The sequence below is a fragment of the Mustela putorius genome, unplaced genomic scaffold (genome assembly GCF_011764305.1).
Source record: "Mustela putorius furo isolate JIRA1106 unplaced genomic scaffold, ASM1176430v1.1 tig00003834_pilon_pilon_pilon, whole genome shotgun sequence".
Taxonomy (NCBI): domain Eukaryota; kingdom Metazoa; phylum Chordata; class Mammalia; order Carnivora; family Mustelidae; genus Mustela; species Mustela putorius.
Window position 1 is genome coordinate 63,446,963 of NW_025421987.1, and position 27,466 is coordinate 63,474,428.

At 42.3% G+C, this 27,466-nt stretch overlaps 1 protein-coding gene across 7 annotated transcripts in view; it reads left to right on the forward strand.

Annotated features, from left to right (window-relative positions):
• The window catches only part of LOC101687332 (schwannomin-interacting protein 1), a 152,104-nt gene extending 125,144 nt beyond the window's left edge, over positions 1–26,960 (forward strand). For all 7 annotated transcript variants that reach the window (XM_013057775.2, XM_004755649.3, XM_045088564.1 and 4 more), the window contains 5 exons: positions 17,402–17,519; positions 18,484–18,681; positions 19,632–19,755; positions 22,319–22,412; positions 26,311–26,960. In XM_013057775.2, coding sequence (XP_012913229.1) covers positions 17,402–17,519; positions 18,484–18,681; positions 19,632–19,755; positions 22,319–22,412; positions 26,311–26,362 — 586 coding nt within the window. In that variant the 3' untranslated portion in view covers positions 26,363–26,960. The remainder of the gene's footprint in view (positions 1–17,401; positions 17,520–18,483; positions 18,682–19,631; positions 19,756–22,318; positions 22,413–26,310) is intronic.
• The last annotated feature ends 506 nt before the right edge of the window (positions 26,961–27,466 follow it).

Below are 27,466 nucleotides of genomic sequence, written 5' to 3' on the forward strand. Positions count from 1 at the left end.
CACATGCTCTCATATATGCACATACAGGGGTCACCGCTGCGGCTTCCTACGTGGGGACAGAAGTGGAGGAATCCCGTGTCTCCTCCTTGGCTGGGTGCCACCTGTGTCTCCTAGGATTCCCTCACTTTTCTCACGTGTCATTTCAGAGCTGGAAGGCCGGCCTTCCCTTTGAAGGAAAGCATCTCCTACCCTTCCCAGTAGGATGTGGCTGGGGGAGCTCTGGGGACCAGCAGACTGGGGATTAGTCCTAGTCAGTTTCTGATTTTGAGACTTTAACAGTTTCATTGTACCATACCACAGTCTTTGGAAGATGAGGGTATTTGACCACACAGATCTCTACTGCTTTTCTCTAATATTCCCCAAAGCACCAAAAGGTCTTCTTCTAGAAGCCCCATCTCTCTGCTCAGCTAAGTCGCATTCATCTGGCCCAAATGGGAGGTTTTGTTTTTAAAATCAAAGTCTGTCTGTCTCTCTCTCTCTCTCTCTCTCTCTCTCACACACACACACACACACACACGTAAGACTCTGAAAATAGCATTAACAATAACTATAAGATGTATGATAACAACACAAAATACAAGTTACTGTCCCTGTGCCATCTGTCTCTATCTTCTCCCACTCTCCAGAAACGATGACTCTCAACTCCTTCGCTGTTTCTTCTGGTATTTTACCTATACATCTCTAAGTAGAATGCTTATTCTCTTAGTCTTTACATAACCATTCACGGACTACCAACTATAGAACATGGCGATTCACATCTTCTACAGACATGGCACTGTAACTCCCCATAGTCTCCCTTTATAATTATTTCATAATCTGTTGTCAAATAATGGTCGATTGTTTACATCATTAAGATCGTCAGTTTTTTACACTGAACCATGTAGTAAACGGATTACTTGAGAAACATCATGGTTTGTCTTGCAATGAAGACCACCCCATTTTTCCCATTGCCGGGGCACGGTTTTGGCTGCTGTATTACCTTCCGCTGTGTGAGTGTATCATACCTCATTCAGCCTCTCTTCAGACCGTAGAGTCCTTTCAGAGTTATTTTGCTCTTGTAAGCAGTGCTGCTCATGAACACTCTTGACCATGTCTCCTGCTGTCCATATGCAAGTGCTTCTCTTTGGTGCACACCTAGGAACAAACTACTAGAAAAGTACGTGAATGTTCACATCTGGAAGATAATGCCAGACATGTTACCCTGCTACCAGCAATGTTGCCGAAATCCTGAGGGTCCGTAGTCTTTCTCACGTGATACTGCCAACCCCTTTTACATTTTCGTTAAACAGGTATTAAATAGTATTTCATTGTGTTTATAAGCCATCTTTGCTTCCCCTTCTGTGAAATGTCAGTTTCGGTCTTTAAGTCCAAATTTCTATCCGATTCTTTGTGCTTTTTAAAATTGTTTTATCAACGTCCTTTCATCATGATACTCATCCTTAATATGGTGTATGTATTGCAGAAATCTCTTCCCAGGCTGCAGCCTGTCTTTTCACTTCCTCCCTGTGTCTTCTATGAACAGGGTTCTTTTTATCAAGCTTTCATAGTCCATGCTTTCTGTATCCCATCCAAAAAATCTTCAACCCCAAGATTCAAAAGACGTTAACCTAGATTTCCTACCAAGAGTTGAAAGTGACTTTCTAAAGTCTGTAATCAATCAGGTGTTGGTTTCTTGATATGGTTATGGAGGCGATGTCTGATTTCATCTTTTTCCATTTACATGACCGTTTTTTCCATCCTGTTGATTAGACAATCCCTCTTTTATTCACTGATCTGACAGACCACTTCTGCATATATGAAACATAAGTGGGAATACATTCGGTTTCATTGGTAAGTGTTTCTACCCCTGCACCAACACCATGCAGCCTTAATTACTGTAGCCTCAAAGTAAGCCCTAAAATCTGGACAGGCAGGCAAGTCCCTCTCCTCTTTTTCTTCAGAAGTGTGCTACCTGTTCTGGCTTTTGTATTCCTCCATATCAACTTTAAATCATCTAATCAAGTTCAACAAAGTACTCTCTTGGGATTTTGACTAGAATTGTACTGAATCTATAGATCAACTCAGGGAAGAGTGCATTAACACAATATTCTATATCCCTACCCATCAGCTCAGCCTTTCTCTCCTTTATTTGATATAATTGAATATTTCTAAATAAAGTTCATAATTTCTCATTTAGAGAGATTATACAGCCTTTGTTTTATTTATTTCTAGATACTTGGCATTCTGGTATAATTTTAAGTTCTCTTTGGTAATGCATTCTCATTGTTTTGCTGCTGGTGAGCAGAAATGCAGCTTCATTTTTATACTAGTCTTAAATACACCCACTTTGTTGTAGTGTTCCTACTATTTGTCTGCCCTCCTGTTACTTCTAATAAAGTTGTCTGTAGATCATTAGGGATTTTTAAATACTATCATCTGAAAAATAGCAACTTTACTTATTGCTTTCCAATCCTCACGTATCTGGTTTTTTTCTTTTATTACATGGTTAGGGCCCTGATAAAAAATGGTAGTAGTTGGAATCTTTAGCTCATTTCTCATATTAAATGAGTACTTCTAGTGTTTCCTTATTTCGGATGATGTTAATTTTAGGTTTTCTTTAATGTTTCTCTTTGTGAGTTAATTATTTCCCTTATATTCACAAGTTATAAAGAATTTTCACCATGAATCGGTATGTAACTATCGTAAGCTTCTTCGGCATCTGTTGAGATCATTATATGATTACCTTGCTAATGTATTAATGAATTACAGGTATAGATTTTTAACATATTGAACGATCCTTGCATACCTAATATAAAGCAAAATTGGTTGGATTTTTTCAGACACTATGAATTTTATTTATAATATTTTATTTAGGATTATTACACTTATATTCATGAGTGACATGGGTCGGCTGTATTCTTTTCCTACAGTATTTTTTTCTTGTTTTTATATCAGGGCAGTGCTGGCTTAAAAGTTAGTTGGCTACTATCCCTTCTTCCATAATGTCTAAGAAAAGTCTGCATAATATTGGAATATGCTATTTCTCACCTGTATAAACATCAGGCCTGTTATTTACTTTGCATGTTTGCTCTAACTGCTTCCAGTTTTTAGATGGTGTTAAGGTTGTACATGCTTCTTATTTCTTCTTAGGTCAGTTCTGGTACGTTGTATTTTTCTAAGAATTTGTCCCATTTTGTTTAGTTTTCAAAAATTTTTGAAATGGTGCTTTCTCATTTTACAATGGGTATTAATTATAGGGATATTGCTTAAAATGTTTTCTTCTGATTTCTACATTGTCCATGGTTTTTTCTGAGTTTATTTTTGTTTGTTTCGATTTCTGCCCATCAACAATTAATGTAAAATGCTAAATGCTGTAAGTGAACTGCACAGTTGGGGCTTGGTGACATACATTGTTTCCTCTGAGAGACCTTCCCTGACCACCCAATTAAAAAGTAAACACCCAACATACCTATCATTTTCTCTCCTCTTACCCTGCTTGTCCTCTTACCCTAATTTGCTTTTCTTTGTGGTCCTTATCACTACCTGATATTGTGTTATATATAGTTTTTCTTTTTTTGATTCATTCTTTGTCTAGTACTCCAAGAGAGTCCATATTTTGTTCTCCACCATAACTATTGACTGAATAATGCCTAATAAGGGGATGCCTGGGTGACTCAGTCGGTTAAGAAACTGACTCTTGATTTCGGCGCAGGTCATGATTTCAGGGTCCTGGATTCGAGCCCTGTGTCAGGCTCCATGCTTAGTGGGGAGTCTGCTTGCGGATTCTCTCTCTCCCTCTCCCCACTCGCCCTGCTCACGTGCGTTCTCTTGCTCTCACAAATAAATAAATAAATAAATAATTCTTTAAAATGATAAAAATAAATAGTGCCTAATACATCGTCACTAAAGATTTGCTGAATTAAGGAATGGTGAACTTCCCCTTAGAATGGTCAGATAAAAGTGCCACTATTTCATTAGGGTACCTCCAAATAAAAGTATGTAAAGCTCTTTTCTTTTGGATTCTGAGTTGCCACAGACAACTCTCCAACCTCATCCCAAGGAGTTTTAAGCCCGGCTGCCAGGATTTTAAGACTCTAGCAGGGAAATGGTTGAAGGTTCAACATGCAGAATGCTGTTTATTCCTTTGATGTCAGAAAAGGCCCTCAGTTTGATACTTCAGCCGTGTCTGAGTGTGTCTCATTTCCGAGCTCCTCTGGTTCAACCTCTCAAGGTAGTAAACTTCCTCGTTCCGCCAGGCCATGGGTGGGCAGGGCAGATAGAGGGTCCGAGCAGTCCTTTCGGTTGTTCCGTCAGTCTTTCTTTGGGTGCAGCCCCGGCCCACTCCCTGGTCTGCAGATGTACCCAAGCGTGTCTGGGACTCTACAGCACACACCCACGTGCTTCCTCCACCAGTGTTCCCTAGACGTACCCAGCGAACTGAAATGTTAAGTCAAATACTTCTCACCCACCTGCATTTTATCTTCCAACATTTCATCACACTCTCTTGTGTGCTCTTGTCTCCTTTTCTACTTTCTTCGCCCCTGGAGGTTTATGCCTTCTTTCTTCCCTTAATATTATCTTACCAGGATTTCAGAAGAGAAACTAGGCAAATACCTGTGTTCAAAATGCCATGTTGAACTTGAAGTCTCATGAGGGTTTGGGCCAGATGGCTTCCTGGGGGATGGTTTTTATTGTTTCTAATAGCAGAAATATCTCCTCAAATAAAATCCTGTGCAGAAACCCTGTGTACAAAACCACACTGTCCTCCTATGGTTCGGGAAGACTGGAAGAAGAGAGTCTGGGATACCCCTGCCCAGTAAATGGCCCCCTGTCATTTCCCCTCAGGGCCGCTCTGCATCTTCCCCGTTCAGCCCACCTCCCCAGGCCTTCATGGGAGGGCCTCTCCCCAGCACTCCCTATACCCCCCACCCCGAGCCCACCCAGAACTCCTCAGGCAGAGCCAAATCTGAAAATCACTGAGTCATCTACCCCCGGTGGAGACAAGAGCTCTCGAAACACATGGATCCCACAGTAGCTCATAACAAGCTCCGCTTGTTGACTCGCCATAAGGAAGATTATTTATATCCTGTTTCTTCAGATGTTTTCATCTCCACGTTCTGGGATGAGATCATCCTCTGTGAGAACACGGTGACTTTTTGGGTACCCTTTAAGATGATGGCTAATGACAAGACTTAATGTTTCTAAGAAATATCACTTTCTCCCTGTAAATGGAAAGTCTGCACAGACTGACTGTCATTTCCCCTTGTCAGTGATAATGTAAGAGAAAAGCCTCAGGAAATGTTCAGTTGCAATTGTGTAACCCACATTCACCATTCCTATTCGAATTAATTTTTTTCTAATGTATTACAATCCCCGAAATTCTTCATTGAGCTGGAAATACCTCACCTCTTACTTACAAAAGGACTTGAGGGATGTTAAGACTTGAAAGTCCATTAACATGGTGCCCCAGAATGCACCAGAGTACATATGCTGAATTATTAAGTCAACAGAACCAGGTAAATCTTTTTTGACTGTACGACTCCAAAGAGCTCAGTGCTCAATTTTAAATGAGGCTGAGGACTTAAAATTAATTGGCCAAGCAATTAATTCTGAAGTGCTAAGCTTACTTTTAAGACAAGATGGCCCCAAGGAAGTGGGACCTTTGGCAAAATCACGGAGTTCTATTTATGTATGAAGGTGCATTTACCTGTAAAAATTAACTTCATCCACACTGTGTGAGAAATTCTGAAGTAACATGAGGGTCTTCTGGGAAGACATTATGAGCAGCTCCTGTGAGTTTAAGTGCCTCCGAGTTGCCCTTTGGGTTTCAACCCCACTGAATTTTTCTAATTGGTGCTGTCTCCCAAAGCACTTTTTCAAAGAGTGACAAGCTGTTAAATGTAAGCGAGGCTTACAATAATCCCGTAAAGACATTTCATGCCGAATACTGCAGCAAAAGAATTTTTGATATTGCTTCATTGCTAATTAAATTTGACTTACACTGAAATACAGCAAATTTAGGAAGCGCCATTTTTTTCTTCAAAACGTGCTAATCCATACATAATCAGCCTTTTCGAACTGAGACTGTATGACCTTTGTTATTTTTCCCTGCTTAGAAATGTTTTGGTGAAAGCTTAAAAGGAAAGGAGAAAAGTGAATTATCTACTCTACTTTTGAAATAGGTTTCTAAGAAATATTCAGAGTAGCCATCTTCTTCTTCTTCAAAAAAAAAATACTTCTTTTCTCTTATTACTGGTATCATACTTTCCTATAAAATACGTTTTCATTGACCAAATTAAGCTCGAATCACTGTTACATTTCAGAATCGGAGTTGATACAGCTCAGTGTTATTGAAGGACTGGGAGCTGGCGTGGCTGCTGTGAGAGTACAGAGCTGTCATTAAGTAAGAGACAGTGGGGAAACCTTTCCTTTTTCAGACATGACAACCTGATCTGACGTTGTGGAGAAGAGGTTTGCGGCCTTCTCCGTTCTCCTTGCCTCAGACAACCATAAAATAAACCTGACTCTTCCTCTCTTCTTACCTGACCCCTAGGTAGATTTTTACTGACACACATATAAATATAAATACAGTCTTCTTCATAAAGTACACAGCAGGAGGGTGTAACCCAGAAGAGGCTATACCCTTTTCTCTAAACACTGTAAATATTATGAAAAACAGAAATTCCCCAGAGAGCTTTTGAGCAGCTGGTTTGAATAATGATTACTGTTCACACATCTCAACCATTCCAGCATCCCCAAATCAGAGCCCACTTCTTTGTTATTCTTATAGGTTTCTTGGTGTTTTGTGTTTGGGCTGGGGATGGAGGCCCTAGAGGCACCCGGCCCAGGGAGTCGTACCAACTGGACAAATAACAGTGATCAAGAGAGCTTTTTTTTTTTTTTTAAGATTTTACTTATTTATTTGACAGAGATCACAAGCAGGCAGAGAGGGAAGCAGAGTGGGGGAGGGGGCGGGAAGTAGGCTCCCTGATGATTAGAGAGCCCAATGCCAAGCTCTATCCCAGGACCCTAGGATCATGACCTGAGCCAAAGGCAGAGGCTTTAAACCACTGAGCCACCCAGGCGCCCTTTAAGAGAGCCTTTTAAAGAAACTGGATTCACGGGAGCTTTGGATATGAGGAACTGGGACTCTGTATATATAATCTGCCACGGAATCCCAAGTTGAACCAGTATCATTTTGCCAGGAAAGCAAATCGCCCTTTTGTCTCTAACAGTAATAATTTTTACATTATTTCCTTGAGAAGGAAACCGCATACTCCTGTCTATCCAGCATGGGTAAGGAAAGAGGTTATCCCATTTCAGTGCAATGAAATTTGCCTTCTGTGGCCTATTTCTGGAAGTAATAGGTACATACTAGAGCAGCAACCTATTTATAACATGCAACATATCTTTTAAATGTCATATTAATCTCATACACGTGTACCAATAATTTGCTTGGGAAACCCTTCATGTAAGTAATTCCAAGATACATGTCATTGTAAATGGTAGTTTACAAATTATTTTTTAATACTGTTTGAAAAACGGTTAGGCAGTCTACGGGAAACCTATCATTTTTTTATGTCCTCCTCCATGGATTAGCTCTACAATTCTAAAATACCACCATTTTAGAAGTAAAGCAAGATTTGAAGTGGATCTTTTGAGGCTTCGTAAGATTAAATGGCAAAACACATTTAATTATGTAAGCAATTCTTCTCTCTCACAAACCTGAAAGAAAAGCAAAATGGTATTTGTGAAATTTTCTTTGTCTAATAAATAGCCTCACTTTACAATAATGCCAATGACCCCAGTTTAATTAGGTGCAATTAATTTTGTGCGAGCGAAAGTTGACATCTTGCTAGAGGCATAACCAGCTGTACCCTGTCTTATGAATTTTTTTATTATCACCAATGAGAATTCAATTGTCGGAGCTATTGCAAAAGCGTGGGAGGCAGGGAGGAAAAGGCCACAGGGCTGCATTTTATATTTAAAAATGGCTCCAGCGGACAGCTAAATGTTTAATTAAAAGAGCTTCTAGGAATGATTTTTCATTGGCACTCATCTCTGACAAGTTATCATGACTTTATTGCTATGGTTCGCACTCCCTTTGGACAGTGCTCCCATACATGTGTCTGGACACATGCAGCTCAAATGAAGACCGGGCTCCTCTGAGAGTTCACAAAAGCTTCGCTGCCACGAGGAAACACTCCCACTGTCCGCAAGTGAGCCGTGGCATCTGGAGGTCTAACTCAGCCCCTTTGTTCAGTCTTGTAAAATTTCTGTGCCCCTCACATTGTTCTCATCCAGATTATCACATGCATTAAAATCCCATGGAAGGTATTTTGAGAACCCACTGCGAATGGAATAGTGACACACGCCTCCTTCACACTTAGAGTTTTTAATTTTAGTGATTGAAAAAAGACTTTTGGACCCATTTGGATATACACTTTTATATTACCTGTGTCTTGTACGTATTAAAAAAAGAAGAAGAAAATGTAAAACATGTTGGTTAAGGTAGTCCAAAACCCTCTTCATGTTCAGAACCCAACTCTCCATTTAACCACTTTGCCTCCGAGTTGTCAGCCTTTACTTTTCCGCACAGTGACGCCCTCTATGCCGTCAGGAGATGCTGGGCGTCACCTTCCAAGCCACTGGCCTTATTCCACAGGTTTGGATGCTGGAGCTTTGTGGTTCTTACCAGAAGGCACAACCACCTGAGCTACCTGATCCCACCTCTTCACGAGGGCCGCAGGGTGGGGGGGGGGGGACTGCTCAGTGAAACAGCCCTGCCACCAGCCACCCGAGTGGCCAAGGCTATGAGACACCTGACTTTAAAGATGGCAAAATATGAACCACCACGCTTCGTAGACTCGATGAAATTCTGTAGCTCTGCATTCTTTTGAATGACTGCATGTAATTCAAGTGACCACAAATCAATTCATGAAAAAGAATGTCTTAGACGTAAAGCTTACTCTGCAGCCACATGTTGGTGATCGCCAGCTGTTTTTAGACATGAATATACAAAGTGGTGAGAGCAGGGTTCAGTGTACAGCAGAGTAAAAGAATTTGCACTTGAGAACGTCACCCGATCTAGTCATACCCCTCAAAACCAGGCACAGGCACTGACTCTCCAGCTGCCATAGCTTTACCCCTGACACGTGAACGTTGTCCTCCATCCGGAAGCAGCAAGCATATGTTCATCTCCAGCAGCTGAAATTCATCAGCAAGCCAGACAAATACAAGTTTGAACCCTGGGCTGAGAGGAGTAAATCAGCAGGCTGGCTTTAAAAACACAGCCGCCTAAATGTCTATCAGTTACTTCCGAGTCTAAAATGTACAGCAGATCCAGAGATGGGGGGTTGAGTAGAGAACGGGGCTGAGACTGGGCCTGGAAGGGATGTCAATAATTGAATAAAAGAGTCCATCTCCAGAAATGTTCCCTTAAAAGAAGATGGTTCCTGCTGCCCTCCGAGAGGATCTCCCACCCCCAAACCCCCTGCCAAAACCAAAAGGCCAGCCTGACTCATATGTGAGTCAGGCTCCCTGCATAGCCACCGTCTGAGTCAGACACACAGCCATCCTCTTCCAGCTGTCAAACATTTCATCCTCCTCACCTTTCCTCCAACACGCAAGTGCTAATCAGCTCACCCATTTTCTCTCCTTTTCCCTTTTTAATTCCTGTTAAATGCCTACACATGGCAACTCAGAGGCGCTCCGAAGAGAGAAATTCAAAGTCAACTGAATTTCTTCCACCAAAAAAGATCTAGGTATATATCCTGCCATTTTTTTTCTATGCATAATATATCTTCACATTTCTGTTTACAAAATTGGAATCATACTATACCTACTGTTTTACAGCTTGATTTTTTTTCTTCACTTAACAGCGTATCAGGAACATTTGTCCGTGTTCCTAGCTGTTCTTCTATCATATGTAGTTTTACTAGGTGTATAATGGTCATTATATTTCACCAAACATACTTAATCAATCTCTTATTGTTGGACATTGGAATTGTTTCCAGTTTTTGTTTTGTTTTGTTTTGCTTTGCTTTCTTTGTTCATCTTTTTTTCTTCCATTCATGAGTTTATTCTATCCTTCTTAAAGTGCCATGGCTTCTCAAAACAGACTCTTCTGGAGTAAAATACCGGCCTTGTGATTTGTGCAATTTAACCTCTGAGCCCTCATTTCCTCATAGGCAAAATAAGGGTCATGATATTTACTCTAGTGAATTGGAGGGATCGAGGTAATACATATGAAGTGCCTTAATACACAGTAGATGATCCAAAATGGTAACTCTTGGGACGCCTGTGTGGCTCAGTCGGTAAAACGTGTGACTCTTGATTTCAACTCAGGTCATGATCTCAGAGTCGTGAGATCAAACCCTGCATGGGGCTCCATGCTGGGCATGGAACCCGCTTAGGATTCTCCCTTCCTCTCCCTCTCCCCTGCCCTTCCCCCACTCTCTCCCTCTCTAAAAAGAGAGAGAAAACAAAAATAACTCTTTTTTATTTCAGAATGTAAATTGCTTAGAAATCATTTGGCTTTGATTAAGGTGAAAGTAGACCACATTTGGTACCTAAGAGACATGACTGTTTTATTCCGTCATTATTCCAGTATCAGAAGCTCATTCTGATCTTCAATTCGTGGTAGAAAATATTTCGGATGAAATGCATTTTTTTCAACATGAAGATACTGTAATTCCAAATTTAATTACACGTAAGCGGTCATTAGAAGAAACTAGACACTGATGTGAAATTAGAACCAACAGCTGTCTGGGGAATGCAAGTATTTATAGCTCTTGGGAGAACTGGGTGAGGATATAGGGGCTGTGACGCTTCACCGAAGAAAAGCTGGTGAAGGCCACTTCCCCTTTTCTATCAGTTTCTTATGTGGTGAGAAAATTCTGTGGCTGTGTCATGTTGGATGGCCTCCAGCCATCATGGGAACGTGTACAGATGGAAGGTCCAGAACTAGCCTGAGAAAAGGAAGCAGAAAAAGAAATTATGTGCAAGATTAGGAGGAAAAAAAAAACTAGAGAGGGCCACTCACACCCCAGCCACCTTTGGAGCTGCCTTCCTCAGCTTTTGCAGAAGAAGACAAATGCCTGAGCCCTGTAAGATGTGGAGTCAGGGTGGGACATAGACATAATGTCATCTTTTTTCCCTAGTTCTCTCTGTGGCGTGGAATTTGGAGCTACCGTGAACTTCTCTGGGCATGTGCCTGCCAGAGGGTAGGCTTTCCCATCTCTCCTGCTTTTACCCCCACCGCCCCCCCCCACCACCACTTAAATCCCTGAAGACCTCCCTTCTTCTGCAGTTCCCTGCTCAGTCTCCCTTCTTGGTTAACACCTTATTTACTAATGGATGTCTACGTCCTAAAAGTATTCTTTCCTCATATAGGGAGTAAAGAGATAGATAAGTAGATAGATAGATAGATAGATAGATAGGGAGTATCTACTACATGTTTTTCAAGTTCTCTTCTGATGCTCTTCATATTCCACATTTCTATCTGTACGCTACGATTTGATGGTCCAAGTACTTGGTACCTGTTAAAAAGACCTGATTTCTGTTTATGGTTCAACTACTAACTATGCATCCACTTAATGGAGGGGTCATGACCTGTAAATGCCTTCAGGGGTTAGCAAGAAACATAAATGAGTGAAGAAGCCCAGATACAAGGCAATAGGGAGTAGTGGAGACTGTAGCAAACTAGAAACTATACGCCCTGGCCAAAATGGATAGCGGCTGCTCAGCACCAACCTATTGGTGCCATGGAGTTTGCATGTATTACCTATCCTCAGATGAATGAGTGAAGAAGAGACCAGTTAAACAGCCCTTCTGTAATATTAAAAAATCACTTATTGTTCTTTTGTGTGTGAGGGATGAGATCTGCTGGACCAGCCATATTCACACCTGTTATGTAAACACCAGCCTTTTCTAAAAATCCAATAAATGGTCATCCCGTGCACTACACACCACTTAGCAAAAGAAATGAACACAATCCCACTCAAGTAAAAATAAGAATAGCATTCTTATGAAATAGCATTTTAGAATAATATTTTCACAATAACAGATACTGGGTAGCAGAAGAGGAAGGGGTCAGAGTGGGGGGACGGGGAAAAGTCTTTTATCATGGAATAGCAGCACCTCACTTTAACCCCCCTTGGCCCAGTCTGTAGAGACACCAGCACACATTCAGGACCTCTGGAGCTTACCAAAACCTCAATCGTCCCCACATTCCTTCTTCACGACAAATCCTTAGAAAAATGAAGTGTGTTTACAGCTACCCTTGGGTAATTACAACCCAGATTTTATATTCCTTCTCTTTTAAAAGTTTCATGAAACAAAAAAAGATATATGATAAAAATAGAGTGATTATTTATTATGTATAAAGTCTTTGAATAATGCATCATAGATCCATTAAAATAGATGGGAATAACATTTTAATGGCCCAGTCACAAACGAGTTGGGGATATTGAGCAACAAAGGAGAGAGCGGGGCCAGTGGCTCTCACAGCCACTCCAGCTGTGGACAGAAGATGAGCAAGGCGGATCTGAAATCCGTAAGCATACGGGTAGTTCCTTCTCACTCCGCTTCTTGAGGAAAACCAAACAGTTGCCTTAGAATGATAAACACGTGCAGGAGGTATAAGCACACCACGATTATATTACCAGACGCACAGGCAAGATCTAAGAAATCCAGACCTGAGGTTAAGTGTAGTGGGGGGAAGGGCCCCGGATTCAAGAACCAGAGTTTCAGCCTGTGGTCTCTTCTTTGTGACCTCTTACCAGTTTTTTGTTACCACAATGACGATGTATAATCCCCAAACCCCCCTTATCAGTGGCATACAATAATAAACATTGATTTCTGCTTGGGAGCCTCTAGGTCGGCCAAGCAGTTCTACTGATCAGAGCTGGGTTCTGATGGGCTTACTCATGTCTGCAGCCTCCCCCCATTTGGTGAGGTGCCTTTTCTGCCAAGCTCTCTCGTGCATTTGGGCTTCAGTGGGACAACTGCTGATCGAGCTCCGTGCTGTGAAGTCACTCATCTGCCCGCAGGCAAGCCTGGACTTGTCCTGAGGGCAGTGGCAGGGCTTCCTGAGGGGGAGATTTGGCACATAGGCATCCCGTTGGCAAGACGTGTCAGAGGCCAGCCTAGGGGTAGGGAAATAGACTCCAGCTCTTGATGGGAGAAGCTGCCGGTCACATTACGGAGGGGGAAGGTGCAGGGAGGGAAGAATCAGGACCATTTTTATAAATCAGGCTGTTACGGGTCTGGGGAGCTTTTGTGACTTCTCTGAGTAACTGTCACCTTGCCTGTTATCGCAGGTGGTTGTACAGCCCAACAAGGGAATACAAGCCAACGTCGTTTTAAACTTGAATTGAGTGCAACAGTTCAAGTGAAGTTAACTAAGGGACGGTATAGGGGATAAAAACCATAGACTCTTCGACGTTTCTGTGTAGACACCGGTGTTCTATGTTGGTTGCTGGGAGACAGCTGTTGCTAAAATCAGAAAACACCAAGTAGTTCTGGGGTTCAGAACTGTCCTCAGAACAGCCCAGTCCCAGTCACCTCAAACCAAGGCCAAGGCCAAAGGCCAGATTCAGTGGCTACCACCCTACTAGAAGTCATCACAGACTTTAGGATCATCAATCACATTGTTTCTCTCAGAGAATAAACTGGCCTTGTCCTTATATTTTGAAATAAAAGTATTATCTTTATACCAGATTATATTATCACTTGACTAGGTTTTTGAGATACCGTCCTCTTAGTAGTTAAAAACCTTTCACCTCCAACATCCTTTCGCTGTTGTGCGTATTTTAATAATAGTATCTCCAGTAATGGTAGTTGGATATCAGCACGGGTTTTGATGTAAAGGTGTTCCTTGCCTTGAAAGCCAAGCAGACGTTGTCACTGAACGCCCTCTCGCTACATGCCTTTCTGCTGCTAGCTGGTAGGCACTGTCACTAAGGAAGCCCCTGCACTCACACTGAGATGCCCAGAGGACATACTTAGTCTTTGTGTCTTCGTATTTCTGAGCATTTTCAATCTGGAACACCCTCTGCTCAGGTCCTGGGGCTCCCTGTCAGTAATCCTGGGCAGCGGTGTGGTTTTTCACTGCCTCGTGGTCCATAAAGAGAAGTGGTTTCCGGGATAACCAGGACACACACCTTTCTGCTCCAATACCGACAGGCAAGGTAGACGCCAGGCAGCGTTTTGCATGCAACACTGTAGTAAATGCCACTCGAAACATCAAGCAGCCTTGACTTGGATGCCTTAAATTATATAAATTAAATATATATTATAAATCATATAAATTAAATTACATAAATTAAATAATTAAAAGATGAGGATCACATTTCATTTTCCTCTCTGATGATGCTTGCGAGATCCAGGCAAATTGGACCCCTGGCAGCTCAGATTTTGCAAGCCTGGTAGCTGGGGTCTCAGTGAGGCAGGTGGCCTATAGCGCACGTGCGGGGCAGAGGCCCCCGACTGCAGGCTGCAGGAGGGAGCCTCAGAACAGCCGTGTTTCCCCCGGGCGGGAAGGGGTGCAGAAGAAGGCTTATCATTCTTGACCCTGTGACACAGAGGCCTTCGAGAGTACCAGGTGGCCCCACTCACCCCTCAGCCGGGCTGCTGCTCGAGATCTGTGATTGAGTTTCCCCAAAGCCATCTCCGTCTTAAAACCTGCTTAAAGGCTAAAGGCAAACAAATCCTTCTTGAAACCTGAGTCCATTTTAAGATGTCTTTACTAAAACCCCCTCTGAACCATTAGCTGTTATGTCATATAATTTCCTTTTCCTGAGAGTAACATTCTTGGTGATTACTGCTATAAGGAATTGTAAGTCTCAGCCTGTAAGAAGCTCTGCTCAGTTTCCCACGGTGATAATGTGGTACTAAGGCGATTTTCTGAATTTCTACCTGAGGTGTTTTTTCATTTCATTCTGACTACTAAATCTCCCCCCTCCTTTTTTTTTTTTCTTTGCCTTTCCTGAGTTAGAAATGCTGTATGGGTTGGTTGATTGAAGTCTGAGTTGATCCTTAGCACAAAGGTCAGTTGGGGGCAGAACAACAGAATTTATGATCAGACTTTCTTCAGAATGAAAATATATATCCCTGGGTGATTTAAACCTTATTTTGTAATGGTATCACAGGTTATTTTATTATTATTTTTTTAATAATGTGCCTCCAGTGTCGGACACGTCTTTTCAAGACTTTAGCAGCTCGGTAAATAGAAAATGCTACATACTCCTAGATTCAAATTAGGTTTAATTTAAGATGACTTTTTACTTTTAAAATATGCTTTTAATGTGTTTTTTTTTAATGTGCAGTTTTATTTCCCATTATTTCCTAATCCATATATCTTGAGTTTTAGATTAAAAATGGGTTGATTGGAGGGGATGGTTGACAAACTACAGATAATTAATTTTAAAACTTAATTTATCTGGGATCAAAGGGTAACCTGAATATATTAGATTTCTCTAGGAAAAAAAAAAATTCCAATGGAAAAAAATTAAAAGGCAATAAATTCTAGCTCAGTAGAAGTCCAAGCTGCCTAATAGTTTAAGACAGCTTGAGGACATTCTGTCAGAGCTACTCAATGCTGGCCAAGGTATTCAAGTAAGTGACTCTAAAGGTCCCTTTACAAAGCCAAATCACTTTTAAAATTCTGTATTCCTTTGCCTGGGCTTTCAGAAAGTAGAAAAAGGAGGACTGTGAATACGTACAGAGCACCTATCCCATGCTTAGCTCTGAACTATCATCATCCTTCCAACAAAACATAGAATTATTCACCCCATTTTACTGATGAGGAAACTGAGGTTCTTAGAGGTTAAGTAATGGGCCCAGAGAAAGAAGTGAGGATTCAGAACCTAAGTCTGACTGACTCCAAGCCCCCTGATCTGATCACAGTAGAACATGTCCCTTCCGTACCTAGCCAGGGCTTGGCTCCCTGTCTGCAGAGGAGGACAGGCAGGGAACAGAAACGGCCTGCTGAAGGAGAAGGGGGGCCTTTCCCTACCGGACTTTTAGTAATTCCAGAAGTGACCAATAGGTGGCAGTACATACACGTAACTGTGACGGTGTCTGCTTTAAATGGGTAGATTTTCTTTTTCTGGCCCCTGTAATTGTCAATCATTTTCTGTGAGTCATCTGAGTAATTTATACAAAGCATCCCTACCCACTGGAATAAAAAAAGATACTAATGTCAACTATCAGACGAGTTGCTCTTTGCATTTCTGTCTGTGACAGTAATAACGCCGCCAGAGCAATCCAGTGTTGGCTTCCTAACCCTGGCTTGGACAAGTCTCCTTATGGTCCCTTGCTGCTAAGGGGTCTCCTAGGCTGACACACAGACTGGGACAACTGGGGAGGTTTGAAAAATTACTTTTTTAGGGACACCTGGGTAGCTCGGTCGTTAAGCGTCTGCCTTTGGCTCAGGTCATGATCCCGGAGTCCTGGGATCAAGCCCCAGATAGGGCTCCCTGCTCCTCGCAAAGAGGACTTCTCCCTCTCCCACTCCCCCTATGTTCCCTCTCTTTCTGTCTCACTCTCTGTCAATGAGATGAATAAATAAAATCTTTAAAAGAAAAAAAGAAAAATTACGTCGTTAAAAAGTCTTCAGACAAAAACAGCATTTTGAAATGTGTTTAATTTCAAAAAAAGGTTAGGACAGAGAGTTATATCCGTGGTCCACCTCGTGTGGCGCAGACACACAGCCGGGTGACTCTCTGTGGCCACCTCTCCAGCACCTCGTGCTCCAGGTGCTCTGCTGGGTTCCAAGATTGTGCCTCTCTGACTGAGTTCGGGGTTTCCTTAGGTTTCTCTAGGGTGAACCTGTGGTGTGTTTTTTTAATGACATAAATGAGCTTTCTTGGTTGGCTTTTGGCAACTTGCTCAAAGCATATCTTTACCTCAGACAACCCCATTCTATCTATTTGCGGGGGGGGGGGGGGAAGCAGTCTTTCTTCAGAGAGCTCTGCTCTAGTGAGCTTCTTTGAATTGTCCCTGTGGGACAGGACATGAGATGACCGCATGCTGAGGACCCCATTCATCTTTATCAACAGGAATGTAAACTCAGTGACTCCACACGTGTTTATTATGTACCAGCCATGTGTTTGGTGTTGTGCCAGGGGCTATTCTATGTGGCCTGAAATTATCTTTGCTTTAACATGAAATTGGTGTGGGGAAAAAATGATATTAGCAAAAGTTAGCATTTTATCTTTTATCAACTTATGAACTCATTAAGTTATCATCGTTGTCCTTTAGTTATCATGGGTAATTTGGGACTGACATTGGTTACCCTCTTCTCCTTGAGAACAACACCTGAGATTGCTTTCCATTAGCAAAGCCAGACAGTTGTAACGTGCGCTCCCAGATAACAAACAACTTGAGCAGAACGGCTGTCCTGCTTGCTTCCATCCAGGCTACAGAGTGGGATGAACCTGCAGATATGTTTCGTCAATGACAGTGGCAGTGATAAGGACAGCGATGCTGATGACAGTAAGACGGAAACCAGCCTGGACACCCCCTTGTCTCCCATGGTGAGTCCAAAGCCACCAAAGCTCTGTGTGTGTGTGCCTTCCTGGTCATTTAGCTTCTTTTTTCTCATTCGTCAGGAAAAAACAAAACATGGCAGAGATGAAAAAAGAAATGTCTCGTGCCATTTCTTGACACAGCATGCTCTTAAAATTTGACAATGAAGAATCAAAGCTGTGATACAAGGACACATAAACTCTGCTAAAGTTAGCAACTACTTTCATATTGAACCATGAGAAAGCTCACCTATGCTCTATGTCCTTCTCCATGGGGCTGAGAAATATTAAGTGCAGGCCAGCAGTGAGTCCCCACTGAAAGGTAGGGGCGGGACTCATTCTGAAAGGTAGGGGCGGGGTCCGGGTGAGGATGGGAGCCCTAGCACACAGGGATGTTCCTCAGTGAAACCAGTAAGATGATGTGTGTAAAACATTCCCTGCTCATTCCTTGCGTACATATTGCAAAGGATGGCTTAATGATCCCGGGAGCTTATTGCTGGAATCCTTTACTCTCTGTGACGGCTTTATCATCTTTCTTACCAAAGAACAACCAGCAGGAAACCGTGTTAGTCCATGACTGCAGGGCAACGTCAGAATTTCACTGGATACCTGAGATCCTGTCCACTCAGAGAACAACATGCTGCCTTAGCTCTGGGTTAAATATTTTGCCGTGTCTGATCCCTTCAGGAAATTTTGAGACCTAGAACCAAAGGGACATCTCGAGTTTGTCATAAGCAGATTCTCCCTATTGTTATGTGGCTCTGCTAAAATCAGAGTCTGTTCTTGGCACTGAAGAAATAAATCCTCTGCTTTAATGTTACTTGAGATTCGTATAGACCAAGTCAAGTAGCGAGTCATGTTGATGGAGGACAGTCTCTCAGCCACTCTGGGCAGGACCAGAGACTGGGGTAGCCCATCTCCAAAGATGGCGCCTGACACAGAAAGCTCAGGGCTGCTCTTTTTCCCTTCACAGAGCAAACAGAGTTCTTCCTATTCTGATAGAGACACTACGGAAGAAGAATCTGAATCCCTGGATGACATGGATTTCCTCACAAGGCAAAAGAAATTGCAAGCCGAAGCCAAAATGGCCCTCGCCATGGCCAAACCAATGGCCAAAATGCAAGTAGAAGTGGAAAAACAGAACAGGAAAAAGTCTCCCGTCGCTGATCTCGTAAGCAGGAGACCCTGAAATGCCAGCAAGTGTTTGGTGGCTAAAATGGTTGACGCGGTCCCAGTTCTTTCCCAGAGTTATGCAAACTTGGGTTTCTACAAGGCAGTTTGTAAAAAGTACTGTCATTGAGAAATATTTAAGTTCGTTTCTTGTTCCTTCCTACTGAAAGATTCATAAGCAACAGATTACACAAAAGTAAACTGTTCTGGATTCACATCCATATTCAAAGGATAGATTCAATATCTATTCATTCATAGATAACCTGGATTCAAATATCTGCTATATTTCTTAGAGGTGTTATTAGCTGTCAGGGGAATATTTTAATGTCATTAAAACAGTACTGGTTTAGAACCTACTGGTTGTGGCAAACTCACTATGGCCATGGCTGTCATTCCCACCTTTCAGTGAAGACAGTGTGGCATAATGGATAAGGGCTCTGGGCTTTGAAGGTCACCTCTGCCATTAACTTGCTGTGGGACTCCGGGCAAGGTACTGAAGTCTCAGTTTTGTTGTCTATAAAATGGGAATAGTTACACCAGTGTGAGAGCATGGTTGTGAGAATTCTGTGAACAAAGCATTTAAAGCACACAGCACAGTGCTTATAACATGGTGCAGATGGATAGAGAGCTGATATTATTTTTATCCATGCCATTGGTATTCCCGGAGCTCCCTCGTCATTCATTTGTGGACATGATCACAGACTCGCAGTTGTCATGGCCTGTGTTCAAGACCAGTCTGATAGCTTTTGATTAGTGTCGCATTTTGACGCCAGACGGGTTTTGGACAACATGGTGTGTGGGGCTGGGGTGGGGAACTCACACTGGGAAATGCTCTGGAGCACAGGCCCCGAATGGAAGTGGATGAGAGATCTGTCAGGAGAAAAGTGGGTCTTGTTCTGAGTGCCGTGGCTGCTCAGGTCACACCTCCATTTCTTCCTTCTGTATCTTCAGCTGCCACACATGCCTCATATAAGCGAATGCCTGATGAAAAGAAGTTTAAAGCCCACCGACCTGCGGGACATGACTCTCGGGCAGCTACAAGTGATAGTCAATGATCTCCATTCCCAGATAGAAAGTAAGTGTGCAGGGTGCTTGAAAATGGGGAGTCAGATGTGAAATATCGTGGGATAGTACTACCTCCTTGATTCACTTCCTTTGTCCCTTCCCTTGGGTTCCTCCTGCGTGCCACAAGAGAAGGAAGAGGATCACAAGGCTCTGTTTTTGTTTTTTTACCGTAAAGTGTTCAGAAATTTCAAGAATTATTCAAGGTTCACAGAGGTGAGAAGTCCTCTTGATTCATCTCAAACCCCCAGCGCCGAGCACGATGTGTGTATTTGGCTCGCAGCATCGGTTTCTGGACTCCCATTTGGTAGTTACATGTCATTAATTATGCAATTACACCCTCAACTGTACTTGTGTATCTGTTCGTTTTGGGTCATCAAATCAGATTCAGCTTATTTTGTGGGACTCCAGGTGGGGAAAATTTGTATGACTGATGTGTGACAATCACAGGTTGACAAATTATGGGCCTTCCCTCCCGCCCCCGGAATAAAGAAGGGCCTCCAACAGAAGTGGGCCGAGTAGATGGCACATGAGAGGTGCTCATTTAGGTGTCTAGTTACGCAGAGAAGGGCAGCTGGTTGCTCAGCCCAATGAAAGAAAGAACATAGAACATACCTACTTGGGCAGTGTGGTTAGTCCAGCTGAACCCATGTGCCCTCCAACCTTTGGAACATAAGATTCTATAAAATCCTGTGAACTTAAGATTGAAAACCACCTAAGAGACCAACCAAATGCATTCACCAACTAACTATAAAGAAGCACTTAAGAGCCAACCAAGAAATGTGTACACGGACTGAATGTTTTAATAAGATTTATTGATGGGGCACCTGAGTTGCTCAGTTAAGCGTCCGACTTTGGATTTTGGCTCCATGCATGGAGTCTGCTTGAGATTCTCTCTTTTCCCTCTCCACTCCCCCCAACTTGCATGCTCTCTCCTGGAAAAAACAACAAAAAAAAACTATTTATTTGTTTAGGTATGATGAAAGTATTGTGGTATGTTAACTTAAAAAAGAGAGCCCTGGCTTTAAAGATACATACTGAAACATTAACAGATGAAATGATATCATGTCTGAAATTTGCTTTAAAATAACCTAGAAAGAGAAGGGGGGGATAGATGTGTCGAGATGGGCCATGAGCTGATCGTTTCTGAAGCTGGTTGGATGCATGGGGCATGGGGATTCATTGAATCAACATCTTTGCTTTTGTATCAGTTTGAAAATTTCCAGACCAAAAAGTGAAAAACTTCACGTGGGGAAAAAATTTCCATGCACTATGTGGGCCCTCTACTGAGTGCTAGTATAAAAAGCAACTGTACTGGAATTAAGAAAAAAAAAAAATTAAACTATCCTAAAAACATACTGAAAAAATAGAATTGGACATATTCAGAGTTAATTTAATATGTTCAGTATTGTTTTAAAATCAAGGGAAAGTGTTTGACATTCTAATTAAGAAACCATAGATTCACAGAGTTGTTGTTTTTTTAAATTCTACTACATTTTAATTTTAGTTGAGAGTAAATTACTAGGACTATAATTCTTTCAAGGACTGAAAAGGCTTTCTGATATTTTACCACTGAAACGTCTTCCTTAGACTTCTAAATACTAAAATTATCATCCAGCTTTTTTCAGTAGTAGATGAATTTAGACCTCGTTGTATGATTTTTTTTCCCCTCCCTTTTTAAAATTGGAAGCTAATCTGAACTAAAGGCAGATCAATGCATCATTTGAAGTCAGGATTTCTTTTTTTTTTTTTTTTAAGATTTTATTCATTTATTTGACAGAGATCACAAGTAGGCAGAGAGAGGGAGGAAGCAGGCTCCCTGCCGAGCAGAGAGCCCAATGTGGGGCTCAATCCCAGGACCCTGAGATCATGACCTGAGCCAAAGGCAGAGGCTTAATCCACTGAGCCACCCAGGCGCCCCAAATTCAGGATTTCTAAAAGCACTTCCAAGGAGAACAGAGTGGAAGACCTCCTTCCTTTCCTTTGTTTCTGGGCCTAGAGCTCTTGCTGCTAAATGAACGCTATGGTGCATGTGTCCTTGCGTCCAGAACTAAAAGCTTCAGTCTAAGGGTAAAAAATAAGAGAGTCCCTTGCTTGTTCCTATTTTTCAGGAACAGGAGCCAAATTCACCCAGTGCACTGACTTCAGGAGGATTAGAAATGTTTCTATCTACATATATTTTATTCCCAGTATAAATCCTAAGGAATCTTCTCCTCGGTACTCATTCAGAGATTTCAAGGTCTTACTCATCTGGCTTTCGTTTTTCTTGAGATAGGACTTAGATAATGAGAACAGCCTTCACTGTTATTTTAGCGATTTTCCTAACAGCTAACAATTTCTTTTCCCACTTTAATGTGACTGTCACTGGAAGTACTACCTACTTCACCCCTTTTCTTCCAACACTTCTGTAATTATGCCAACTAGTCATGTTCTCAAACCGAGGACTTCTCCTGGGCTGTGAAAGGCTAACGTAAGAATTCTAAATCTTAGCCAGAGTAACTTGTGCAATGGTCCATATAGCAGCTAACTTGGATGCGATCGTATCCGTTTGTAAATGCCCCTTTTCTTCGCTCCAGGCTTGAATGAAGAGTTGGTCCAGCTGCTCCTCATCCGAGACGAGCTGCACACGGAGCAAGACGCCATGCTGGTGGACATCGAGGACTTGACCAGGTCAGTGAGGCTCTCCCTTGCCAAAGAAGGAAAGAAGCCCAGGGTGGTCTGAGTTGAAGAATTAAGGCTCTAGAGAACGCCTTCCCCTTACTTCCATGAGTAACTCACCTCACCTCTGCTGGGGTCAGCTGTCTGGATGGAGAGGAAGTGGCTAAAACTCCTTTCCAAAGGCACTGCTTAAACACACACACACACACACACACACACAACACACACACACAAATGCATTGCTTTTTCACAACCGTCCTCCCAGTACATTAGGATTTCACCACCTCCCCCCGTCCCCAAAATCAGGTCAGCAGTTCTGGACCAGGACAACTTTCTCCTGGAGGACTGTCCTCCTGGGCAGCCAGCCGGAAGCCATTCCACGCTGGCCTACATCCAGCACACAAGCAGCCGTGCAGTGGGTGCCGTAGGGTGTCATTTGGTGCTCTGTGAGCCAGATCTCACCCGCACCTGCCGTGTCCAGAAGGCAGGGACCCTGGCATCTTTCCACAGCACCAGTGCTACCAGATTGTTCTCACTGTGGGGGACACTCCAGGACTTGAGTCTCCAGCAGGGTCTGACTCCAAGCACCTCCTAAACAGAAGTAAAGAATGTTGCCTCCCCCAAATCAGGAGACGGAAACGAGGCTAAGGCCAGTCAAGATCTGGCATTTCTTAGCAGTTCTCTTTGTAGGAAAGCCTATACCCATTAGTATATAAAGTCTGGGAAATATGGTGAGCATGCATATGAACTCATATATACTTTGCTACCTTTTCTGAAACAGTACACGTGAAGTCTTTAAACCAAGAGGCAATAACTACTATTAATCCCAGAAATGGGATTCAGAGAGTAGAAGGCTCCCCAAGGAGAGAAAGAACACCGCTTCTCACAGTAACCTAAGGAATTAACCTAAGGATCTAGAACCACCCGAGAGAAGCTTTGAAAACTCATGTAGGGAAAATGCGCTTAGCACCTACCACAGGACCTCTTCTCAAGGTGTAACACTAGATAAATTATTTTTCTAAATTCAGTGTTATAAAAATAGTTTGGGTAGCAAAACAAATGCTACAGAACTATGTTTAGGCTTTTTTTCTTTAAAAAAAAAAAAGAGAGAGAGAGAGTGAGAGCTATGGGTAGTGGTCTGTGTTGCGTGCTTTGGGTACTATAGTGCCTCACCCCTAACAAAAAACAAAAAGCCAGAAGGCCTCATACCTTCTTAGTATATTCGCCTGTATCTAAAATATCACAGTAACACTCACATAATATTACCACCTTCCACCCATGTCTCCAGGCACTGCCCCAACAACTACAAGACACATCCTTTTTTTTTTTTTTTTTTTAGTCAAAGAGATTTGTGTATAGGTATTAAGATGATGTGAAATCTAAGACCAAAACCTGCATCTTCGAAAAAATAGGTGAACTCTTTTGTAAATTCCGTGACTTGCCTGCAACAGCAAAGACATTTTCTCAAAGCAGCACTGGCATTCCTCAACACCGGTGGGGACACTGGTGAGAGGCTCCCCTCTCCTCTCAGAGTGTTAAGCTGGTACTTCGGTTTGGTGTGATCATGGGAAACAGGGCAGGCAGAACCACGGGATGAAAAGGAAGGGAGTTACTAACTTAATGGTGTTAGAGGATGCCTTTAAAGCGGAGGAAGTGGGGAGAAGTTCCTGTGTCCAGTTCCTGGCTGCAAACTGTCACTTTGCTCCTGGAGGGATCTGAGGGTCTGTAAATATAGCAAAGTCAGAATTTTGCAGCCAGATCCCAGAAGGCAGAGGCAATAGGCTAGGAAGTTCTGTTCACCTGGGTCCTTTACCTGTCCAGTAGAGAGTGAGACATTCTGCCCTTCCAGGTGTCAATGCGGATGAGTGGTTCTCGATTTCGGCTGCACATTGAAATCACCTGGGGGTCTATAAACTGCGGATACCTGGGTCCCACCCTCAAAGATCCCGATTTAATCATTCTGTGGGGTGGCCTGGGTATTTGGATTTTTTTTTTTAACTCTCCACGTGATTCCACAGCAGAGCCGAATTTGAGATGCACTAGCTTCGGTAACACCTCTTTAGAAAAGTGCACCCTGACACCCCCGCCCCAGCTCCCAAGACTGGGGTAGGACCCTCTCCGTATTCCTGGCCACATGGCATCCCTTCCACGTGGAGCCTGATCATATTGTGTTACATCGTCTGCTCGTTCTCCTTACTCACTGCACTCAAACCCTTCTTCCCTTTAAAGCAGAGGCCAGGCCGTTTTCATTATCCCCTGTGTCCCCAGAGCCTAGGACAGGGCTGGCCAGGCATGGGTCCTAAAGGAGTTCTTGTGAGGTTTGAGTCAAACAAATGCTAATAAGGACTTTCATATAAATAGTTGATGAGAACCTTTTAGTTTGTGCATACACACACATGTGCACTCACGTGTATTTTTTAACTGCTGTAGAAACTATCATTTAATTAGCTATAGTGGAATCTTAGCTCAGTGAGCATCAAAATATTTCTTGAGCTGAATTTAAGTGAGGCCTGTAAACTACTTGATGAAAGTGATCGAAGCTGTTTTACACACATAATCAGGGCCATGACAGGGTCCGCCGAAGGGCATATATTTTTAGGAGTAAAAGGCTGATCTTTTTTTCTTGAGTTCCTTTATTATTAAATGAATATCACCAATTATTTGTGGGCTGTTGAATGTGGCAAGGACACTGTTGTCACTTCCCTACTTCTGAAAGCATTTGTGGTTTGCCTCCCCTATACCCAGATAGGAGACATTCTGCACAAAACCAGTGAGTTAAACTTGACATCATTGACTACCCAAATCTAGGCAACATACAAAAACTGCCCCTGAGCCTTTGATAACAGCTGAAAACCACAGCCTTAGATGTTTTCTCTTGCCAAATTTTTAAATTCCTAAAATTGTCCCTCAAAACATTTGTCTTTTGCAGACGTCAAACACTACCACTCTGGGAAAATGTTTAATTAGCGCACATTCAAGTGATGTCAGCAGCTTTCCCATTCTTCCCCCTCCATCTCCACTGGCCAGCTGCTGGGTTGGTTGAATGTGGGGCTCATGGGCCGCAATAGGGCTCGATGACTAAAAAGACTCACCCCAGCCGCCACTTACCCTCACACTGCCATGATGATGGCTTTAGAATTAATGTGGGGCAGGGAGGGAGTATGCAAACATGGAAAATCTTGACATCTATAGAAACCCACAGTTTGTTAGGAAGACATTAGCTTTCATAAGGGGGGAACTGACTTTGGTTTTATTGGCTTTAACTTCTAATATATATGTATATATATATCGTATATATATACTTTTTATATATATATAATGGTTCTATTGGCTTTAACTTCTGTCAAGAGCCTTTTGAATGCTTATGTTTGTGTCTGCGTGCGTGTGTTTAGATAAAATAGTCACACGGTTCCCCTCTATGACAACACCTGGTTTGGACTTTGTGCCTAGCACTTATATACTACCGGCTCTCTCCTTATTTGCTATCGGTTCCTTTTTTTGTCCCTCTCCACTGGAATATATGTGCCATGAAACCAAAGAGCTCAGTGTCTGCTCACCACCAAATTCACAGCACCAGGCACAGTACCTGGGACAGAGAAACATATTCATTCATTCATTCTATTTTCCCAGATACTTACCTCCTTTTTTAAAAACACAGTGCTTCTTCTTCTCAAAAATAATGATATCTACCATTCGCAGGTTAATCTAGTAACTTAATAAAAGGAATCGTACAGAGAATATACAAATTAAAGGGGGCAAAATCTGTTGAATTAAGTACTGTTACTTAATTCTCTTGCTTCCACTGTGAGTAACTCTGGGGCTCAGTTTGGGGGAGTGTTGTAACTGTGCATTAGAAAGCAGTTTGGAGCATTCATCTTAGCACTAAATAATCGTATGATTCCTTTTACAGACATGCGGAAAGTCAGCAGAAGCACATGGCAGAGAAAATGCCTGCCAAGTGAAAGAAGCCATCCGACTGGAAGACAAGCTAGAATTTCTTTTGCTTCTGTGGTTGTAAAAATGCTGTTGCTAAAGGTGGCGCAGAAACAAACGAATATCAGTGTTAGTCATTGATAATGTCTGAAGCTTAACGTCCAGTGATTGGCCTTTGCTTCTTAATTTATTTTAATTTTTTTACTGTGCCACTAAATATCAGGCATTTTAATAAAATATTGTTACAAAAAATGTACAGTACTGACACCATCACAAGTCATGGTTCTCAAAGAGGGTAGTTTTAACTTTATTATTTTTGTTTGTTTGTTTAGAGATTTTAAGTTGGAGCAATATTTTACCACTGACTACTTTCATTCTTCACTGTAGTTTTAAAGAAGAACTGTAAATGACGGTGCTATCTATAAAGTCAGAAAATACATGCCTGCCTCGTAGTGAAGTTGTAGCTCTCCGTAATAAGTACATTTTAATCAGTTTTCAACATTTTGTGAATGTTGACTACCTGAAGTTCATTTTTAGATGTGCTATTAACATTCTGTTGGATTCAGAGGGTTCCTTGAAAGTTTTATGTATAAATATGTAAAATAAAAATTAAAACTTTGTTTCATAGGATATGTCTTTTTGCTCACTAGCCAGCCCGACACGGGCTATATTCCTAACCTCTTCGCACTTCCTCAAACGAACTCCCCATCGTGAAGCTTTAGTCAGTGAAAAAAATAAAGTGCTCCAGAGGAAAGCAAAGCAGAGAATTGCCAAGAAGATTGGGAAGGGTGTCGGAGTGTGTGTGTGTGTGTGTGTGTGTGAGAGAGAGAGAGAGTGTGTGTATGGGAGAGTGTGTGTGTGAAAGAGAGAGGGTGTGTGTATGTGTGAGTGTGTGTATAAGACAGTGTGTGTATGTGAGAGAGTATGTGTGACACTGGGTGTGTGTATGAGTGAGAGTGTGTGTGTGTGTGTGTGTGTGTGTGTGTGATCCAAAGAAGAAAACCTGAGCAACATCAGAACTATCAGTGCTCAGTTACCAATCTGGAATGTTGGTGCTTTACCATCTACAAGCTCCTAGTCTTGTTAGAGCCTGTTAGCGCATCAAAACTCCATTTTCCAAATTTGCCACATGA